General features: G+C 35.6%; 1 protein-coding gene across 3 annotated transcripts in view; it reads right to left on the bottom strand.

Moving 5' to 3' along the window:
* ADGRB3 (adhesion G protein-coupled receptor B3) overlaps positions 1 to 17,546 on the bottom strand; it is a 790,409-nt gene that overhangs the window by 334,425 nt on the left and 438,438 nt on the right. For all 3 annotated transcript variants that reach the window (XM_082405028.1, XM_082405030.1, XM_082405029.1), the window contains 2 exons: positions 14,646 to 14,748; positions 3,577 to 3,620 (listed from right to left, as the gene is read on the bottom strand). In XM_082405028.1, the coding sequence (XP_082261154.1) occupies positions 3,577 to 3,620; positions 14,646 to 14,748 (147 nt within the window). The remainder of the gene's footprint in view (positions 1 to 3,576; positions 3,621 to 14,645; positions 14,749 to 17,546) is intronic.

The raw sequence follows: 17,546 nt of genomic DNA, 5'->3' as shown, positions 1-17,546 counted from the left end.
TGAGGATATGGGGAGGGGGAAGGGTAAGATGTGACCGGGTGAGAGAGTGGCGTGGACATATATACACTACCAAATGTAAAATAGTTAGCTAGTGGGAAGCAGCCGCATAGCACAGGGAGATCAACTTGGTACTTTGTGACCACCTAGAGGGGTGGGATAGGGAGGGTGGGAGGGAGTGAGACGCAAGAGGGAAGAGACATGGGAACATATGTATATGTATAACTGATTCACTTTGTTATAAAGCAGAAACTAACACACCATTGTAAAGCAATTATACTCCAATAAAGATGTTAAAAAAAAAGATACCTTAGAAATAGTCAAATATTTATTCTTATACAAAGCTCACCAATAAGTATTTGTTGAATTCATACTATGTGCAGGTGTATCAGGCATTAGTGCAGTTAGTGAATAAGAAAGGTAAAGTCTCTCTCTTGTGGTATTTACTCTCTAGTGGGGGAGACAGAGAGTAAGCAAGAAAAATAAATAAAAAGTAGCAATGAATGCTGTGAAGAATGTAAAATAATGTTATATAAAGAGAACAACAGGGTAGCAAGTTGGACTGTGAAAGAGCACCTCAAGGAGGGATGTACAAGGAGGTACGCAGAAGAACAGTTTGTAGAATAAAATAAATTGAAAACCACTTCAATGCCACCAATATTGGGAATACTAGATAAATTATGATATATCTATACAATGCAGCAGGTACAAGGGATAAAACATATGTAGTGAAATTTTAAAACTTACACAATAATCATTGAATTAAAAATTTAAGATGACAAGTGTTACATACAGTATGACAATATTTACGTTAAAATAGTGTTAATTTCTATGGCTACACATGTGTGTCAATGCATAAGTAGATGCCTGAAATTATACATAACAAAATATAAGTAGGAGTGACCTTGGAGAGGTGGTGGATGTGGAGACCCAAGGTATTAATGATTAATGGGGTCTTGTGCCTTAGCAGTTATGTTTTATAGTTTTACAAGTAAAAGATACTCATGCATTATTTTTGTAATTAAAATTTAATTTTAAATATTTAAAAGTAAGGCAACTTGATATTGCCAGAGGGGATGGGAGATGGGGGTGGGTGAAATGGGTAAAGGGGGAGGGTCAAACCCTCCAGTTATAAAATGAATCAAACCTGGTGATATAATGTACAGTACACAGGGGATGACTATAGTTAATAATATCAGATTGCAAACTTGAAAATTGCTGAGAGTAAATCTTAAAAGTTCTTAAAGAAAAAGAATTTGTAACTATGTATGGTGACAGATGGTAACTAGACTTATTGTGGTGATCATTTAGCAGTGTATACAAATATTGAATCATATTTCACACCTGAAACTAATATAATATTATATGTCAAATATACCTCAATAAAAAATTAAGGCAATTTGATTACATAAACCAAAATTAAAAGACAACTTCTAATTTCAACTTTGTTACTGCAATCTTGAAAACACCATTTAGATCAACGCTTTTCTGTGTAAAAAGGAATAGCCATATCTCTTCATTAACTATTCTTAGAGGTCTTATACTCAAAGTTAACATCATTGCATCGATAAAACTATTGTGTATGTGAACATGATCAAAACAGAGGAACAGATGTGAAGAAAGAAAACAAAGTTGTCTTAACCTTCACTGTTTAAAACTCACCCAGAAAAACAATTTAATGATGAAAGAGTCTGGTAAAACGTGTGATGGTATGGAAGTTCTGTCACAGTGGAAACCTTTCTGATCACTTTTCAGATACATCAAGGAAACATGAACTGCACTTATCTCTGGAGATAATCTGATCTGAAAGGCAGCTAAGCACACCTCCTCTCGCTGAATTGTTTTCTTCAAGGACAACTAAAAAGCTGAAGTTTGTAAAGCTAAGACATGTTCTTTGTGATGGATAAGAGTCAGCAGATGTTAGAGAAAGCAGAGAGTGATTGATTCCTAAACTTAACACTGACCTCATCCAACAGTTTTATAAATTAAACTTAAAACCTTAGAAAAACTGTGAAAGCAAACCCAGAGAGGCACAAAATAAGGGAATATTGTTTCTTCTGTAATATCCCTGTAAGTCCCAAAGGTCTTTTGGAATAACCAACACGTTCCCCTTTTTGGATCAACATAGAAGCACATTCTACCCACTAAAAAGGTAATAAAACTAAATAAAAGTTGGTTATTATTCATGGAGATATGCAAGTATCTGTAATCAGGTGCTTAAGATGGCATGTTTTTCTTGAGTAGAAAATGTTCAATTTGATTTTTGTGGCCTTTTATTTTTCCCTTGTCTGTACAACATACTAAATAGTGCCTTAGAATATACTACCAGCATCTTCTCTGGCTATTGGTAAAGAGGAAATCTTGCAAAAATTCTATGACCACGGATTTCTCTATGTGGTTTTAAAATGAAAAAAAAAATAATGACATCAGTGAGAAACATCCAGCTCATGTTATCACCAGGACAATTTGGGATTCTCCATATGCACTAAGGTTCCTAGGAGAAGAGGATCCCTAGAATATCAGAATCTATAGCAAAAAAACATGCTTAATATCATTGATTTTTCACCCACATAAATACTAGTTTAAATTACATCAGTATCCTAAGAATTAGCACATTTCCTGTAGGTTTGCTCTTTAGCTAGAAAGTCTAAGAATGTCCCTCTTCTAGACTCTCCAGTAACTACTGATGAGAGACAAGTAACATCATAAAACCTTACATGTAGATCCGGTTTAGGGTGAAGAACATGGGGGAAAATCTTAGAATACATAGAACCCAACAATGTGGTGCGTTAACTGACAGCATATACATGGTGGTATTAGCTTTTGAGATTGATTGACATTTATCTCCCCTCCATGCAAAACAAAACAAACCAAGATTGTATAACCTGGCTACTACACTGAAATAAACCCACAGAAGTACTTAAAGTATGGGAGTCTAATTAAGCCTTAATCATGGATTTTTCTGCTCTTTGAGACCTTAGAATCTCATAGCATTACCAATGAGATTAAGATGATTTTGACCAGATATATTGCAATTACTTGTTACAAACAAAGCAATACATGGAAGAATGATTCATCCTTACTCTATGAATAAGAAAATTAAATGTCACTCAATGTTTTTATAACAAAACAATTTGGAAGGGCCATATAAATATCTCATTACTCTGATAATAGATTCAAGGCCATGCAAGTAACGTATTGGCTAAATGACCATAGAGATTGCTATTTTATTCTGCGATTCTAAGCTGAATTACTAGGGCAAAATGTTGAACTAGCATCTGAGCTCCTATAATTTTAAAATATTAGAGCTTTTAAAAATCCTCATGGAATTCGCATCGCAATGTGCCTTACACATCAGGTAATGCAATCCTACCTTGGGATGTAACCTGATGGCATCATCACACACAAACACAATCATCATGCTGTCCTACAGATTCAAAAAGGAGACTGCTTTCTCTCCTAGTGTAACTCACATCCCACTAACTTATCATATTCCTGTTGACTAGAAAGCAGCTGAAATAACTTAATGTGCTTTGAATGTTTAGTCCAAAGTCATGTAAGAAAACATCTGTCACTTACGTTTTTGAGTCATCCCATAAAACACAATAAGGATTCAAAGTGCCCTAAAAATAAGCAGAGAAAGAATAAATGTATCTTGAGTACATACATAAAAAACTGAAGGATTATGTGAAATGCAAAAAGAATGGCACATTTCTTATCCTGCAGTAAGATTCTTTAAGGTTTCCACCTCTAGTTTTTTGCGTTAAAAATTTGCATGTCCTTACTCATAGGTTTAATGGCCCATTTTATGAAATTTTATTCATGAAAACTTTATATTTATTCCAAACATCATAACCCATAGTTGTTTTTTTTTTTTAATTATAAGTGAAGGCCTCATAAACGACAAGGTCCATACTTTGATGATTTCTATTTCATTTTTTTCCCCTAAAATAGTAACTGCTGGATTATTTCTTTTAAGAAACCAAAGTATTTTCAATATCTAATATTTATAATAATTCAATCACAGTGAAACTTTCTGCATTAGGCACACCTGCCACTTCCTCTTCAGCCTCCAGTGGTGCAGCTTCCAAAAGGCAAGACATGGCTGCATTAATTGTCCATTTCTAGAGAGTCTGTAGACTTGCAATATTTTCTTAATCAACAGATCATATTCCTATAAAATCACATCTAATAAAACTATGGGAAAAACATGCTAAATGTTTATTCAGTTTAATCATTATGCAATGAGTAGCCACAATGACCTTCAGCATGACACAATGAGTTTTCCACATTGGATTATCCACCAAGTACCTTCTGTTTTGAAGAGACTAATTGTTGGCATGTTTTTCTTTCTGTCTTTCTGTCACATTCATTGGGCCCTATTTTTCCCATTGAAACTAACCTAGTAATTCTTCTTCTCTGATATTGTGAGCTATTCACAGATCCTCTTCTCTTTTTTATTAAACACACTCTGTAGCTTTCAAGTTCTCTCATCTTCCACGACATTCATCTCCTGGAGCACACACTTTAAAGTGTGTTTAGGGAACACATCCACCTGTGTCCTACCTGCACAGGACAAAGCGGTACTATTGCCTCTGCAATGTAGGTGCCATATGCCTAATAATGCATTCCAACAGTGTATGGGATATTTTGGTAATCTTCCCCTGAGCTTGACAGGTATTATTACCCACTGAGGCCTCTCAGGAGCTTTTTGAATCCTGATTTTGACATCACATATATTCACTCTTTAACTTTGTGTCACTGCAGGATTAAGAAACAAACATGATATCTATGGGCTCATCCAACAAGTCAGTGATAAAAGTGATGAATAGGCCAAAGCAGGTGAAAGCTACAGTCCTGAAACAGCCTACTGGCTCCTTCCCACAGGGGGACATGCTCACTCAGAGAACCTGCCCTTGGTCTTGTTTCCAAGTAGATAATCACTGGCATGTATCTGGCAAAACAACATCTTTAAAAGTCTAGGCAAGTTCTTTGTGAAACACTGCCTTTCTAAGTGCTGTTCACTGAGTCCATTCTAGAATTCCACTAGGAAGAAGAAACTTAAGCTCATTATTCTAAAATTGGTGAAATCTACCCCAACTTTCATTATTCATTTTAATTGGGACATTGACTAACTCCCATATTTTAGCACCATTACCATTCTCCAAAATCCCTCAAAGACCACATCTCTAAGGCATCCTTCTCATCAGATGCTCATACCTACAAACTATGCTCTTAGAAAATAAAAAAAAACATTCCCTTCCCTGAAATGGGTTATAGCCTTACAGAGATTGAAGAGGAACACACATGGAATGTTCAAATAACAAAAAAAGAGACATGCTCATATCAATGTCACTAGTTGATAATTTACTTTTTAAAGGACAAATGATGGACAGAGCATCATGGCCTGTGTCAGAGAGAGTTCCATGGAAGAAATGGGTCCTTTTCTAGTTCTCACAGGAGGCATAGATATGGATGTTCAAGAGATGGGGAGGCGGATACTGTTTCAAACTGGTTCCTTTCTCTGTCCTATGAGACCCTGTCTGGTCTTACCTGAAATCCTGATACAGCTTGTGACTTCCTAAGAAATCCTCAGCAGAGCTACAATGTCGTATAATAAAGTTATGCTATATTTATCTAGGGTTCTGTTCAAAAGAGCTCAGAGAACTTTCTAGAAAGTAAATTATCCCTGGAGTATGACAATGAAGGGCATGGGAGTATACATGTCATGGATATAGACTGTATGCGTAGGTGAGGACCTTGAGATTACAGGTCCTCTACTTCGAGTTCACTTCTTCAGTAATGTATGAGTGAGATTAAGTTCAATCTTTATATAAACCAAAGCAGGATACTGATTATAGGATTAATATTTCATAATTAGAGCTCATAACAGGTTATAACAAAAGAAAATAATATTAGAAAAGAAATAGAATATGAACTTAATTGTTTAGATATCACCATCCATTTTACCCCTCTAAAGACACTAATTTCCACTTTAGAGTGAAAGTATAAAGGTGAGAAATGCCTCTTCTACTCTCATCCATGCCTCTGTCAACCCTCAGTTTCACCCACTACCTTCCTCACCCCTTACCCCTTAGATCTCATGATTCTCTCTCTTTCTGTCCTTGTGAAAATTTAGAAACAATCCATATGAAAATTATAGGTTCCAAACGCACCACTCAATCTTGCATTTCACTGTACATTCCGGACCTACACAAAAGACAGGCACCCCTCTGTGAACATTCATTCCAGAACAGTCACCCATACGTGGGCCTATGAGCTGAGGTCAGTTATGGAAACATCTGAAGTTTACAAAAATAAGCAGAACAAACAAACTAGAGGAATCTTAGTACCTGGATAGACCAGTCACTTAGAGAATAAGAATGTGAGATGGTAAAGAAAGAAAAACCCAATGATGAATGAATTCTATACATGAAAAAAAACCCAAAAAACCTGGCTAAAAGAAACCACTTGTAAAATATTTGTTATAATTTTCAGATACTTTTCTCAAAGGTACTCTGCTGCAAGGTCTGTTATGAGGAATTTACAGAAAATCAATAACAGGAAATGGCAAGCCCGACAGAGAGCAGGAACAAAACGTAATGACAGAAGCAAGAGGAAAATAGGCAGGCTGTGAACCAACTCACAGAAGTGGATTTAAGAAAAGCATGAAACTAAGAAACCAAAAGCTGTCAGGTAAATGAGACAAACCAGCTAGAGAAGATTAATTTATAGAGCTGTCAATATAATTGACACTTAAAATATTAAAACTGAATGTATTTGAAAACTTTTGGAAAGAATACGCTGTTCTTGAAAAACATATTTTTGGCCAAAAAACTGTCTCTTGACTCCACTGAAAACAGTATAGTTGAACTTGAGTTAAACATTTGAACTCACCCACTTTTAAGTGTTTAAAAACGTACCATGACCCAAGTTTCCTAATTACCATAGATGTTCTACACAGCACTTTTAGTGCCTTTAACAGTTTTTGATATTTTCTTTTACTTCTCTCCTCTGTCTCAACATCAAGCAAACCATTACTGATCATCCTTGACTGGTGATGGGATTACATTCTGATAAACCCACTGCAAGTTGAAAATATCATACGTTGACAATGCACTTCATACACCTAACCTACAGGACATCATCGCTTAGCCTAGCCTACTTTAAATGTGCTCGGAACACTTACATGAGCCTACATCTGGGCAAAGTCATCTAACATAAGGCCTTTTTTTATAAAAAGTGTTGAATATATCATGTAATTTATTGAATACTGTACTGGAAGTGAAAAACAGAATGGTTGTATGGGTACAGAATGGTCATAAGTATATCGATTGTGCACCCTTGTGATTGTGTGGCTGACTGGGAGCTGTGGACCACTGCTCAGCATCATATGAGAGTACCTTACTGTATATCTCTAGCCCAGAAAAAGATCAAAGTTCAAAATTCTAAGTATGGTTTCCACTGAATGCGTATCGCATTCCCACCATCATAAAGTCAAAAAATTGTAAACTGGTGACTGTCTGTGTATCTATTTAACAATACAATACATCACTGGCTTTGTCCATGTATTTTTATAGGTGGTTCTCTCTTTTCCTCTGATCTTCATAACTTTTCTATTTTCTTGTTTGTAGAATAGGGAATTTAGACATCTTTTCTAGCCCTAGCCCTTAATGATTCTAGAATGACATTTATAAATGAATTCCTTTTCTTTTACAAAACTCTCTTCCAAGTCCTTTTTTCCCCTATGGAATATTTTCAACACATCTCACTATGGTATAAAGAGAAGAAGAAGAGTGAGCCAGGAAGATGATCAAAACAAACTCCTCCATTCATGCAAAAGTCACTTAGCAAACACCTGTAACATTCCAGACACCTTGGAGGCACTGGGGCTACAGCATTGAACAAAACAAAATCCTTGCCTCATACACTTAGCTATAGTGAAGGGGGCAGGGAGAGAGACAAAAAACATAAAGAAGTAAATATATAATATGCTAGGTGGTAACGTGTTATGATGAAAAGTAAACCACATGAGTAGGAAAGGCTGGGAAGTTGAATGGATTGCAATTTTGTACATTGAGAAGGCTTCACCAATAAGATGATATCTGAAGAAATGCCTGAAGGAAGTCATTTACAGAAAAGATAAAAATCACAATAAACATGAATGCTGAACCAAGTTACTTTAATTTTTCCTTGGTGCTTTTAAGTTCTGAATAAATTCAATTCACATGCTATCTTAATTACACTCTTGCTATCTTCATGTTTTCAAGGTGTTTTCTCTGGACCTACTCTAGAATCACCTGGGATGCTGATGAAAAATGTAGGTTCCTTGGCTCCAGGAATTTTGAGATTGGGGCTTAATTTAGGAACATACATTCTAATGACTCCCTCCACTCCTTATAATTTTTAATCTACATCACATTTGTAGAAGCATAGACACACAACAGAAATAACATGGTTACTTCACTCTGCTTTTCTTTACATTTTCAAATGCTTAGTCCTCATATGCCATAGTAAATTCCTAATCTGGAAACCTCTTAACTTTCTTGTACCTTTCATAGTCCTCTTGAAACAAAAAATATCCTCTTGTCTGTAGAGGTAAAGCAAGCTCATAGACAAAGCTTCTAAGGACTTGGAGAAGGCCAGTGACCTCTTTGTCACTGTTTCAACATTTCCAGTGCTCTGAGAAAGATGTTCCAGGGCGAGTCCTTGTGTCACATCTTCCAGTGAATTGCACATTGAGTTCTTGTACGTGGATAGGAGAAAGACTGTTCAACTGAGACTCCAAAGTCTCTCTTCATTTCCAAAACTTTAGATATAAAGGCATTACATTAATAATATCTGGATTTTGCTAAGCTTACCCTTTTTCTATCCCCACTGTTAATTGTATTTATTATATAACTGCAAAAACACATTTTGGGAATTCCTAAGAACATTTCCAAAATACCTGACCTGACCCACAAAAGACTAATATATATCCTGCCTATAATTCTAATACTACTTGAGAAAAGCCACATTTTAAAAAGCTCAGGAATGCATTCTAAGAGAAGTAAGATTCTCGTAGATGTAAATTTTTCCACAGTCAAATTTCTGACAGGTCATGAAAGCTGATCAATGTGAGAGGGAGCCCTTTCTGGATTATGTCTTCTAACATACAAACATCTTCATAATCCCTGCAAATGTAATACACCACCCAAGGGGATGATGCAGTCGAAGAGGTATCATATCACATGCAACTCTACAACGAAGACAGTCTGTTGAATGTTCTCCATACCTCTTCTCAAGGTTTTGAGAGTATTTTAGCATTTCTAAGTGATACTTAAAAAGAGTTAAATCTGGGTCTAACTCTAATTTTTTTACAAGGTAGCTGACAGTCCTGAAGTCCAAAGAGCCTCACTGAGAATGCAATACTCTGTTCTTACTTAAAAGGAGATGGAGATATGGAATTTTTCCATTTATTTACATGAGTTCTACAGAAAGCACCTCATTGAGAACCAGTTAAATCAAGAAAATGGAAAAGGAATAGTTGTCTTTAGCTAAAGCAGAAGAGCATAGAGGCCACTGAAGTGAGGAAGGCAGAGTACGGTTCTATCAGGATAAGTCATGTCTTCCAGGACTTGGCAGCCATTCAGTTAGAACACAAGGGGAGGGCACGTGTGTAATCCAGCTTCTGCTATCTGGTTACTCAGTAGCCCACATTAACCATATGACACTATTTTTGTGGATGTGATAACAGCTTGCTTCTCTAATTTCTTAGATATATCACTAGTCACTGAATGTACATTATTTTGTGACAAATACTTTCTATTTGACATGTGGGAAGTAGTAAAAGTAGAACCACTAGCAGAAATTATTTATATGTGTATCCTTCAAAGAAAATCATTGCCTCTACATATATGTCTTAGAGTGTCTTCCCCATATGTGACTGCATCATTTCCAACAATGGCTGCACAAGTCTGGGTGCACCTCTCAAAAAACAAATGGTTTATCTGTTGGTAAAAACTCTCCAAGGTTGAAGTGGCAAATAACTTTAATAAACAAACACTCAGATAACTAGATTCCATATAGATATAGCATACAGCTTGTCTTTTCCTTTTATATCCAAGAGGTTGTAACAATGTGTCCTAGTAGTGCTTTTATGGGGTTGTAGCAGAGACAAGGGCTGGCCAGGCTGTTCTGCACAGTTCCAATCTATTGGCTGCCAGCAGAGAAGTTTTGCTAAATTGCTTCAAGAGCACAACACATCTACAAATGTTAGAGTTGCTCCTGGCAACCTCCAGTTTTCCCTAATATCCCACCACCACTTTACAATGGCCATTCTCATTGTGTGGTGATTCCTTTAATCAGATTCCTAAAGTGTTGGCATGAAATCAGCATGGCAAAATGTAATCTCTAGTTGCTAACTGACTTTCATTGAGTAATATATTATCATTATTGTAGTTTATCTGATTCAAAATGGCACTGTTACTGTATGCATATATATTATTTTCATAATCAAAAAATTAATTTTGCAATGCTCCAGTGCAGGGTTATTAGCTTTCTATTGCTGCTGTAACAAATTACCACATACTTAGCAGCATAGAAAAACACTGATTTATTATCTCACGGTTTCTGTGTGTCAGGAGTCTGGTGAGCTTAGCTGGGTTTCTGCTCAAGAAATTCACAAAGCTGGTATCAGAATGTTAACAGGAATGTAGTCCTTTCTGGATATGGGGATGAATCCACATCTAGGTCCATTTGGGTCTCAGCAGGATTTAGTTCCTTGTAGTTGTAGGACTGAGGTCCACATTTCCTTCCTGGTTGATAACCAGGGGTTGTTTTCAGCTTTTAGAGGCTGCCCATATTCCTTGGCTTGTGGCCCTCATCCTTCATCTTCAAAGTCAGCCATGGCAGGGTGAGTCCTTCTTACCTTGCATCTCTCTGACCATAGCCGGGAAAGGCTTTCCAACTTTAATGGCTCATGTGATTAAACTGGATCTGCTCACATAATCCAGGATAAATGACCCATCTCAAGGTTCTTACCCTTAATCCCAACTGCAAAGTCCCTTCTGACATGTAATATAATATATTCACGATTTATGGGGGTTAGGATATGGGCATCTCTGGGGGGCCACATTCTCTTTACCATACAGGGGGTGACAACTTATGCAGTCCAGGGGCCAAATCTGGCTTGCTACCTACTTTGTAAATGATATTTTGTTGTAACAGAGCCACATCCATTTTTATATACTGTCTCTGGTCGCTGTCACACTACAATAGCATAGCTGAGTAGATGTGACAAAGACCATTATAGCTCATATGTCTAACCTGACTCAACTGAAAATGTTTGCTGACCCTTACTCCAACAATAACATAATTAGTCTAAAATCTTTTTGAAGAATATCAATGTTGTATTATGAATAAGAATAAACTGAATGTGAAATGTAAGTGGGAAGAATGCTTACTCAAGTTTAGGAATTCAGGATAAAACCAAAAAAAAAAAAAAAAACTGTAGCCAGAGAATAATTTCTATCTCAATTTCAGCCGTTGGCAGCACCATCAATCTACTTGTTAGCATTTCAAGACTCTCCCATAAAAACTACCAAGGGGTTTAAGCAGGCAAAACATCAGAAATCTTTTCCAAATGGACGCAAGCTAGGGTAGAAAAGTAATTTTAAAAGTAAAGGGATAAAAACGCCCCTTTGTAGACATTATAGATGTATAGAATGAACTTCTTTAAGCTTTGCCAAGTGATTTTTAATTCATTGGGTTGTTATCAGCCTTTGCTATTCATGAAAATACCCACTGATGAATGTTGGAATTTCTTTTCATTGTTTCTCATGCTAATGGTAAAAAGCATATTCATCAGAGTTTTCCATTGTGTTTTCCACTATGATTTACAAAGGCCATGGCTCATGATTCATTTTAGTTTATACACATGAAACAAACTCCTTAATTTGTTAGCTAGATCCTGTTAGTATGCCAGCAAATACAGCAAGGAAAATAAAACCTCAAGCCCCAATTCCCATGAGATCGTTTGTGACTATGACCAATTTGAGAACTACAAAAAAACCCAGTGGATTTTTCTCAATCCTGAAAGATAGCAGGTTGGCCCTACCTAGACCATGAGAGTTGTTGCTTAGAGGAAGGAATAAAAAGAAAGGCGAAAATAGACTGCAGAGGCTGCAGGCCAGGATAGTCCAATGTGTCCTTCCACCAGAAATGGAACTACATTTAAGACTTTTTATTTGAAAAAAGTGCACTTTCAGGCTTGCAAAGTTGATAGAGCACGAGATAACTAAAATGCATTTATTTTCTTATTCTTCTAACTCACCTTTTAACGCTAAGGATGTTATATATCTTGGAAATTCACAGCAGGCTCAGATCTGTCAAGACCAAGGCATCCTAATGGTGGATGTGAGCATGTGTGAATGTGTGTTTGCTTATGTGTGCACTTATAGATCCATTCTGCTGCACTTATTTAGGTCCCAATAATGACTTTCAATAAATGTATTAACTTTCCTTGTACATTATGGAACCTAACAATATTGATAAGTATAAATGTCACACTGAAGAAACCTTAAATAATATGAAAAACAAAATTCTTCTTCTCAGAAAAGCAAATTTGGTATTTCCTATAATCAAGCAATTGCTATGCCCAAGCACTAAGGACCACAAACTCAGACTCTACAGATTATAACAATAAAGCCACGAGCCTAGAAAACTGAACTAAGAATAGTATCTTACTCTTCAATGACTTATGAGCTGGTTAAAACTGCAAATGGCTTTGCTGAATACAGTTTGAAATTTCAAGATTTCATGTTCTATTACCTATTCCTACCAGTTCCCAAGGGGCTTATTACACTTAACATACTTTAAATGTTATTTATTTAAAAGCTTTTTTAAAAAGAACATGTTTTGTTTAAATAATGTTAACAGGCTTTTCCCTAGACTCCTTATAACTATTAATTTCTTTTCTTCATTTCTTTTGCACATGGTGTATACAACAGATATAATTTGCAAGTCATTAATCTCTTCTGAGCTTAGAAAAATGCAGCAGATACATTTGCTATAAGAAAATAGGTGAAAGTAGACAGTCTTGATATAAGCAAGATGTCATATCTAAAATAGCTCAACTTTGAAGGCAATACCAATGATAATACATCTGTATCTATATCTCAATAGTGATTTTATCTTTATGTAGGAAAGTTGTGTGAATGTTCATTTACAGAATTGTTTACTCCATAAGAAACAGGATATACATTCTGACATTGCATTGCTTTTTCAGTAAGCAATTCAGGGAATTATTATCTCTTACTATGTTTCATCAATGCTTATAACTGGATAGACATTACCATGATAAACAATATATACAAACAAATATGTAAATAAATATTTTATAATACATGTTGAAGGTACAAAGTTCCTTATTCAAAAATTATGTTAAAAGTATCTCCTAGCTTTCAGTGCAGTGATTAGATTAGGGTCATTAAAGGTATGAGGAGGTAGATATAACAGAAATAAAATACATTGTCAAAGGTAGATAGAACCAGTATGGTCACATTTTTGCAAAACTGGGAAAAGACCTAATAGTTTAAGTAGCAATCATGATGTTTAAAAGTTACTGCTGAGAGATTTGAGATTTTCATTAGACAATCTAGGAAGCTGGAACACTTTTGTAAAAAGTGGTTTATAGGGAAGATAATTGTCATTTTTTTTATAAAATGGAGTTTTTTAAAATCAAAAATTATAAAATACCAGAAATGTACAGGTTTTGTAAACTAAAGGATGTGAGAATCAATTTCATCATGTCATTCACTAACTATATGAACTTGGGAAAATCACAATCATTTTGTGCTTTCATTAATTGTATGCAAAAATCAAGTTCATAGAAACTTTGCAAGGGATTAAAAAAAAAACTATGTATATGCAACATATGAGACAGTTTAACACAGGAATTGTAAAAGCATAATTAAGAAAGTCTCAATAGGAATCACTTTCCTTGCCCCTTAAATCAATGATTTAGGTATTTAAGGTGGATGTATAAAGGATAAGTAGATATTTTAAATTTCTACATAAGGCCTGAACAAGGTCTAAAGAATTTCAGTTGCAGGTGGATGCATTTAACAAAGGGTTCTTGTCATTCTGGATGGAAGAGTTGGATTTGAATCACTGGAGCACCCAAACAGTTACAAGGAGCCTCCGCTGATCCTGGGTGTAGCACTTTAAAAATCTGTTCCACCGACTCTCCTACCCTGGGGTACCCTGGAGGATGTCACTGCCCTTTGCTTTATGTCTGTAGCTTCTGTTGCTGCATGCATCTTAAATCTGTGTGTTTACATGGCAGTTTTCCTCACCATGTGGCAAGAGTGGTTCTTCCATTTGATCTCCCCTACTTCTTAGCTTAGAGCCCAATAAAGATGTGGGCACTGACAAACTATTAACTATTATCCTGGAGAAACTGAAGAGAGTTCTATCATGAACCAAAGCATAGGATAATGTGTCATTTTGTTTGTATATAATACATATCTTCATAACAAATTAATTCATTTGCAACTCTAAAGAGTTTAGAAAATGTGTTCTGGTCTTATCAGTCAAAAGAAGGATTGTTAACCTTCTTTAAAAGGTAAATTCTACAAGCAACTCAATGCCAAGTGGATGATACTTACATTAGCCAAATGAGCTAGTTCTATCTCCAGGAATGAATCAGTTGTCTTGGGTTCAGGCCTTATGGTGACCACGATGATTTTGGAATTAACGACAGTATAATTTCTGAAACAGAATAATTATGATTAAAAGGAGACAAGATTGATGATGAATATTAATTCCTACTGTTCAATACATGTTGTGATGGCATTTTTAATAAATGTATCCTAAGCAAAGACATAGAAACATCGCTCAAATAGATTTAAAACATGATACTGAACTACTATTCATGGAAAGATATAGTTGATTTTTTGTTATAAATATACCCGATCTGTAACTAGAAAACTTTAGGGGGAGAAAGCTATTGCTGACTGTTACCATTTTAAAGGTAGGAAAGATGGAAAAGCAATAGCGCTAACAATTAGTTAAATCGGATTTACCTGCGAGACAGGTGGATCATGAATTCAAACCTTCAAAAGATCCAGGCAACCTTTAAATGAATATAATCCATTCATCTCAAGGTGGACCTAACAGTTTGGTTCTCCAAGAGACCAATTATTCTTCTTGCAAAGTGCTGTCTTGGTGTTTTTTAGACTATCTCAAAATTCGTTAAGATGAATGATTGGAAAGTGGTGTAGAATGAAAACAAGTAGAATTTAAATATCAATAATCTTTGTTGCTAATTACTGACCATCATTCATTTCAACAATAGAGATCTACAGGCCACTTCTTTATCTCAAAATGCTAGATGTAAGGAACACATTTGCATTTGGAAATATCTCACCAGTACTGTTCATTCACAAAGAAGTTTTAAATATAACAATATTTACAAGCTACAAAAAAAATTATCCCTAAATATAAACATGTAAAATGGAACCAGCTCTTTCTTGCATATACAGGTTTTCATCCAACATATATAAAATGCTACACACTTCCTATAATATAGAGATTTAAAGATTTTATTGTACTTTAGTTACTTGAAGAAATATATATATATACACATATATATATATATATATATATATTCATCCTTCCTTTTTACTATTCTGGGGAATTTATAACAGGTAGCAAGACAAAGTCACTTAATTTTTTTCCTCTTTTTTGTTGTTTAAGGCGTTATTTATAGGTAATAAAATTCATCAACTTTAAGTGGACAGTTTAAAGCTTTTGGTAACTGTATGCTACAATGCAAGCACCACCAAATCCAGACAGACAACCCTCCAGTTTCCTTGAGCCCCTTTGCACTTGATCCCCACACCCCTCCCCATGGTTCCAGGAAACCATGGGCATGATGTCACTATAATTATGTCTTTGTAGAATTTCATTATATAGAATCATACACTACATAGACTTTTGTGTTTGACTTAATTCACTCAGCGTAATGTTTTTGAGATTTATCAGTCCTGTTTCTCTTTATAGCTGAGTAGTATTTCATGACATTGAATTTGTGATCTATTCATCAGTTAAGTGAGCAACCTTTAGGTTGCTTCTGATTTTTAGCTTTTATGATTTTTAGCAGCTATTCATATTTGCCTATTATGAATAATTGGTATATATACTTTCTGGATGGACATATATTTTCATGTCTTGAGTAAATAACTATGAGTGGAATTGCTTGCTCATGTGGTAAAAGCATGTTTAATTTTATAAGTTACTGCCATACAGTTTTCTAAAATAGCTGTATCATCAAAGTCATATAATTCTAATATCATAGAATAATGTTGAACCTCACATTCTTTGTGAAAATGTTTTCCCTAATGGGCTGATCTTTGCCACAAAATTTCACCAGAAAAAAATGACAACTATGCCACACTTGGAGGAATATTTAGTAGCAGAGGAACTATAAACATATTCTGAGTGGGATAACATTTTTTAACCCATATATTTAGTAATGTCAAATAACAAATTCTAGAACACTCAGGAAGTTTCATGGTACCCAGCCTAACAGAAAGATAGTAAAAAACAACAAAGTATAAATTTGTTTTCAGTATTCCTTAGGAGGAAGGTGGTTGTAAACAGAGAAAGTTGGTTGACTGTTATTTATTTCATTTAATACTAAATGAGTTGGGCTTCCCTGGTGGCACAGTGGTTAAGAATCTGCCTGCCAGTACAGGGGACACAGGTTCGAGCCCTGGTCAGGGAAGATCCCACATTGCTGCAGAGCAACTAAGCCCGTGCATCACAACTACTGAGCCTGCTCTCTAGATCCCGCAAGTCACAACTACCAGATCCCGTGCACCTAGAGCCCATGCTCCACAACAAGAGAAGCCACCACAGTGAGAAGCCTGCACACCATAACAAAGAGTAGCTCCTGCTTGCTGCAGCTAGAGAAAGCACGTGCCCAGCAATGAAGACCCAATGCAGCCAAAAATAAATAAATAAAATAAATAAATTTATTAAAGAAAAATACTAAATGAGTCAACTGAAGGTAAGGGGCATTGAGAAGGATATGGAAGTAAGCTCTAAATGCCAAGTTTCCTTTGCAAACTCACTCTTCCCTGTTTCTCTGTGAGCAAAAGTGATCAGGGGATCAAGTAAGAATAGATGTGATTAACTGTGAGGTGATACCAGTTGATTAATTATGTTAACAGATCTGACAGGATTCCCAGAAAATGACAAGATATATATATATCTTGTTATATCTATCTATCTATCTATCTATCTATCTATCTATCTATCTATCTCTTGGAGTTGGGGACAAAATTAATCTGCCACCACCAAAAAATTTATGGAGGTTTCTCCCAGAGAACAGTCCTGGGACACAGATGCAAGTTCCTTTTTCAGGAATGAATACATTTGAGTTCAGGTTGGTTATCTGAAACAAAAATATTTACACGTCACACAAACCCAATCTGCCCCCTTATTCTGGTCCTGTTTATAATCCCATTTCCCTGCTATAAATAAAACCAAATGCTAATTTATAA

Source organism: Balaenoptera borealis (assembly GCF_965194805.1).
Source record: "Balaenoptera borealis genome assembly, chromosome: 9".
NCBI classification, from domain to species: domain Eukaryota; kingdom Metazoa; phylum Chordata; class Mammalia; order Artiodactyla; family Balaenopteridae; genus Balaenoptera; species Balaenoptera borealis.
Note: the sequence above shows the minus strand (reverse complement) of the source record. Positions and strands in the feature narration are given on the sequence as shown.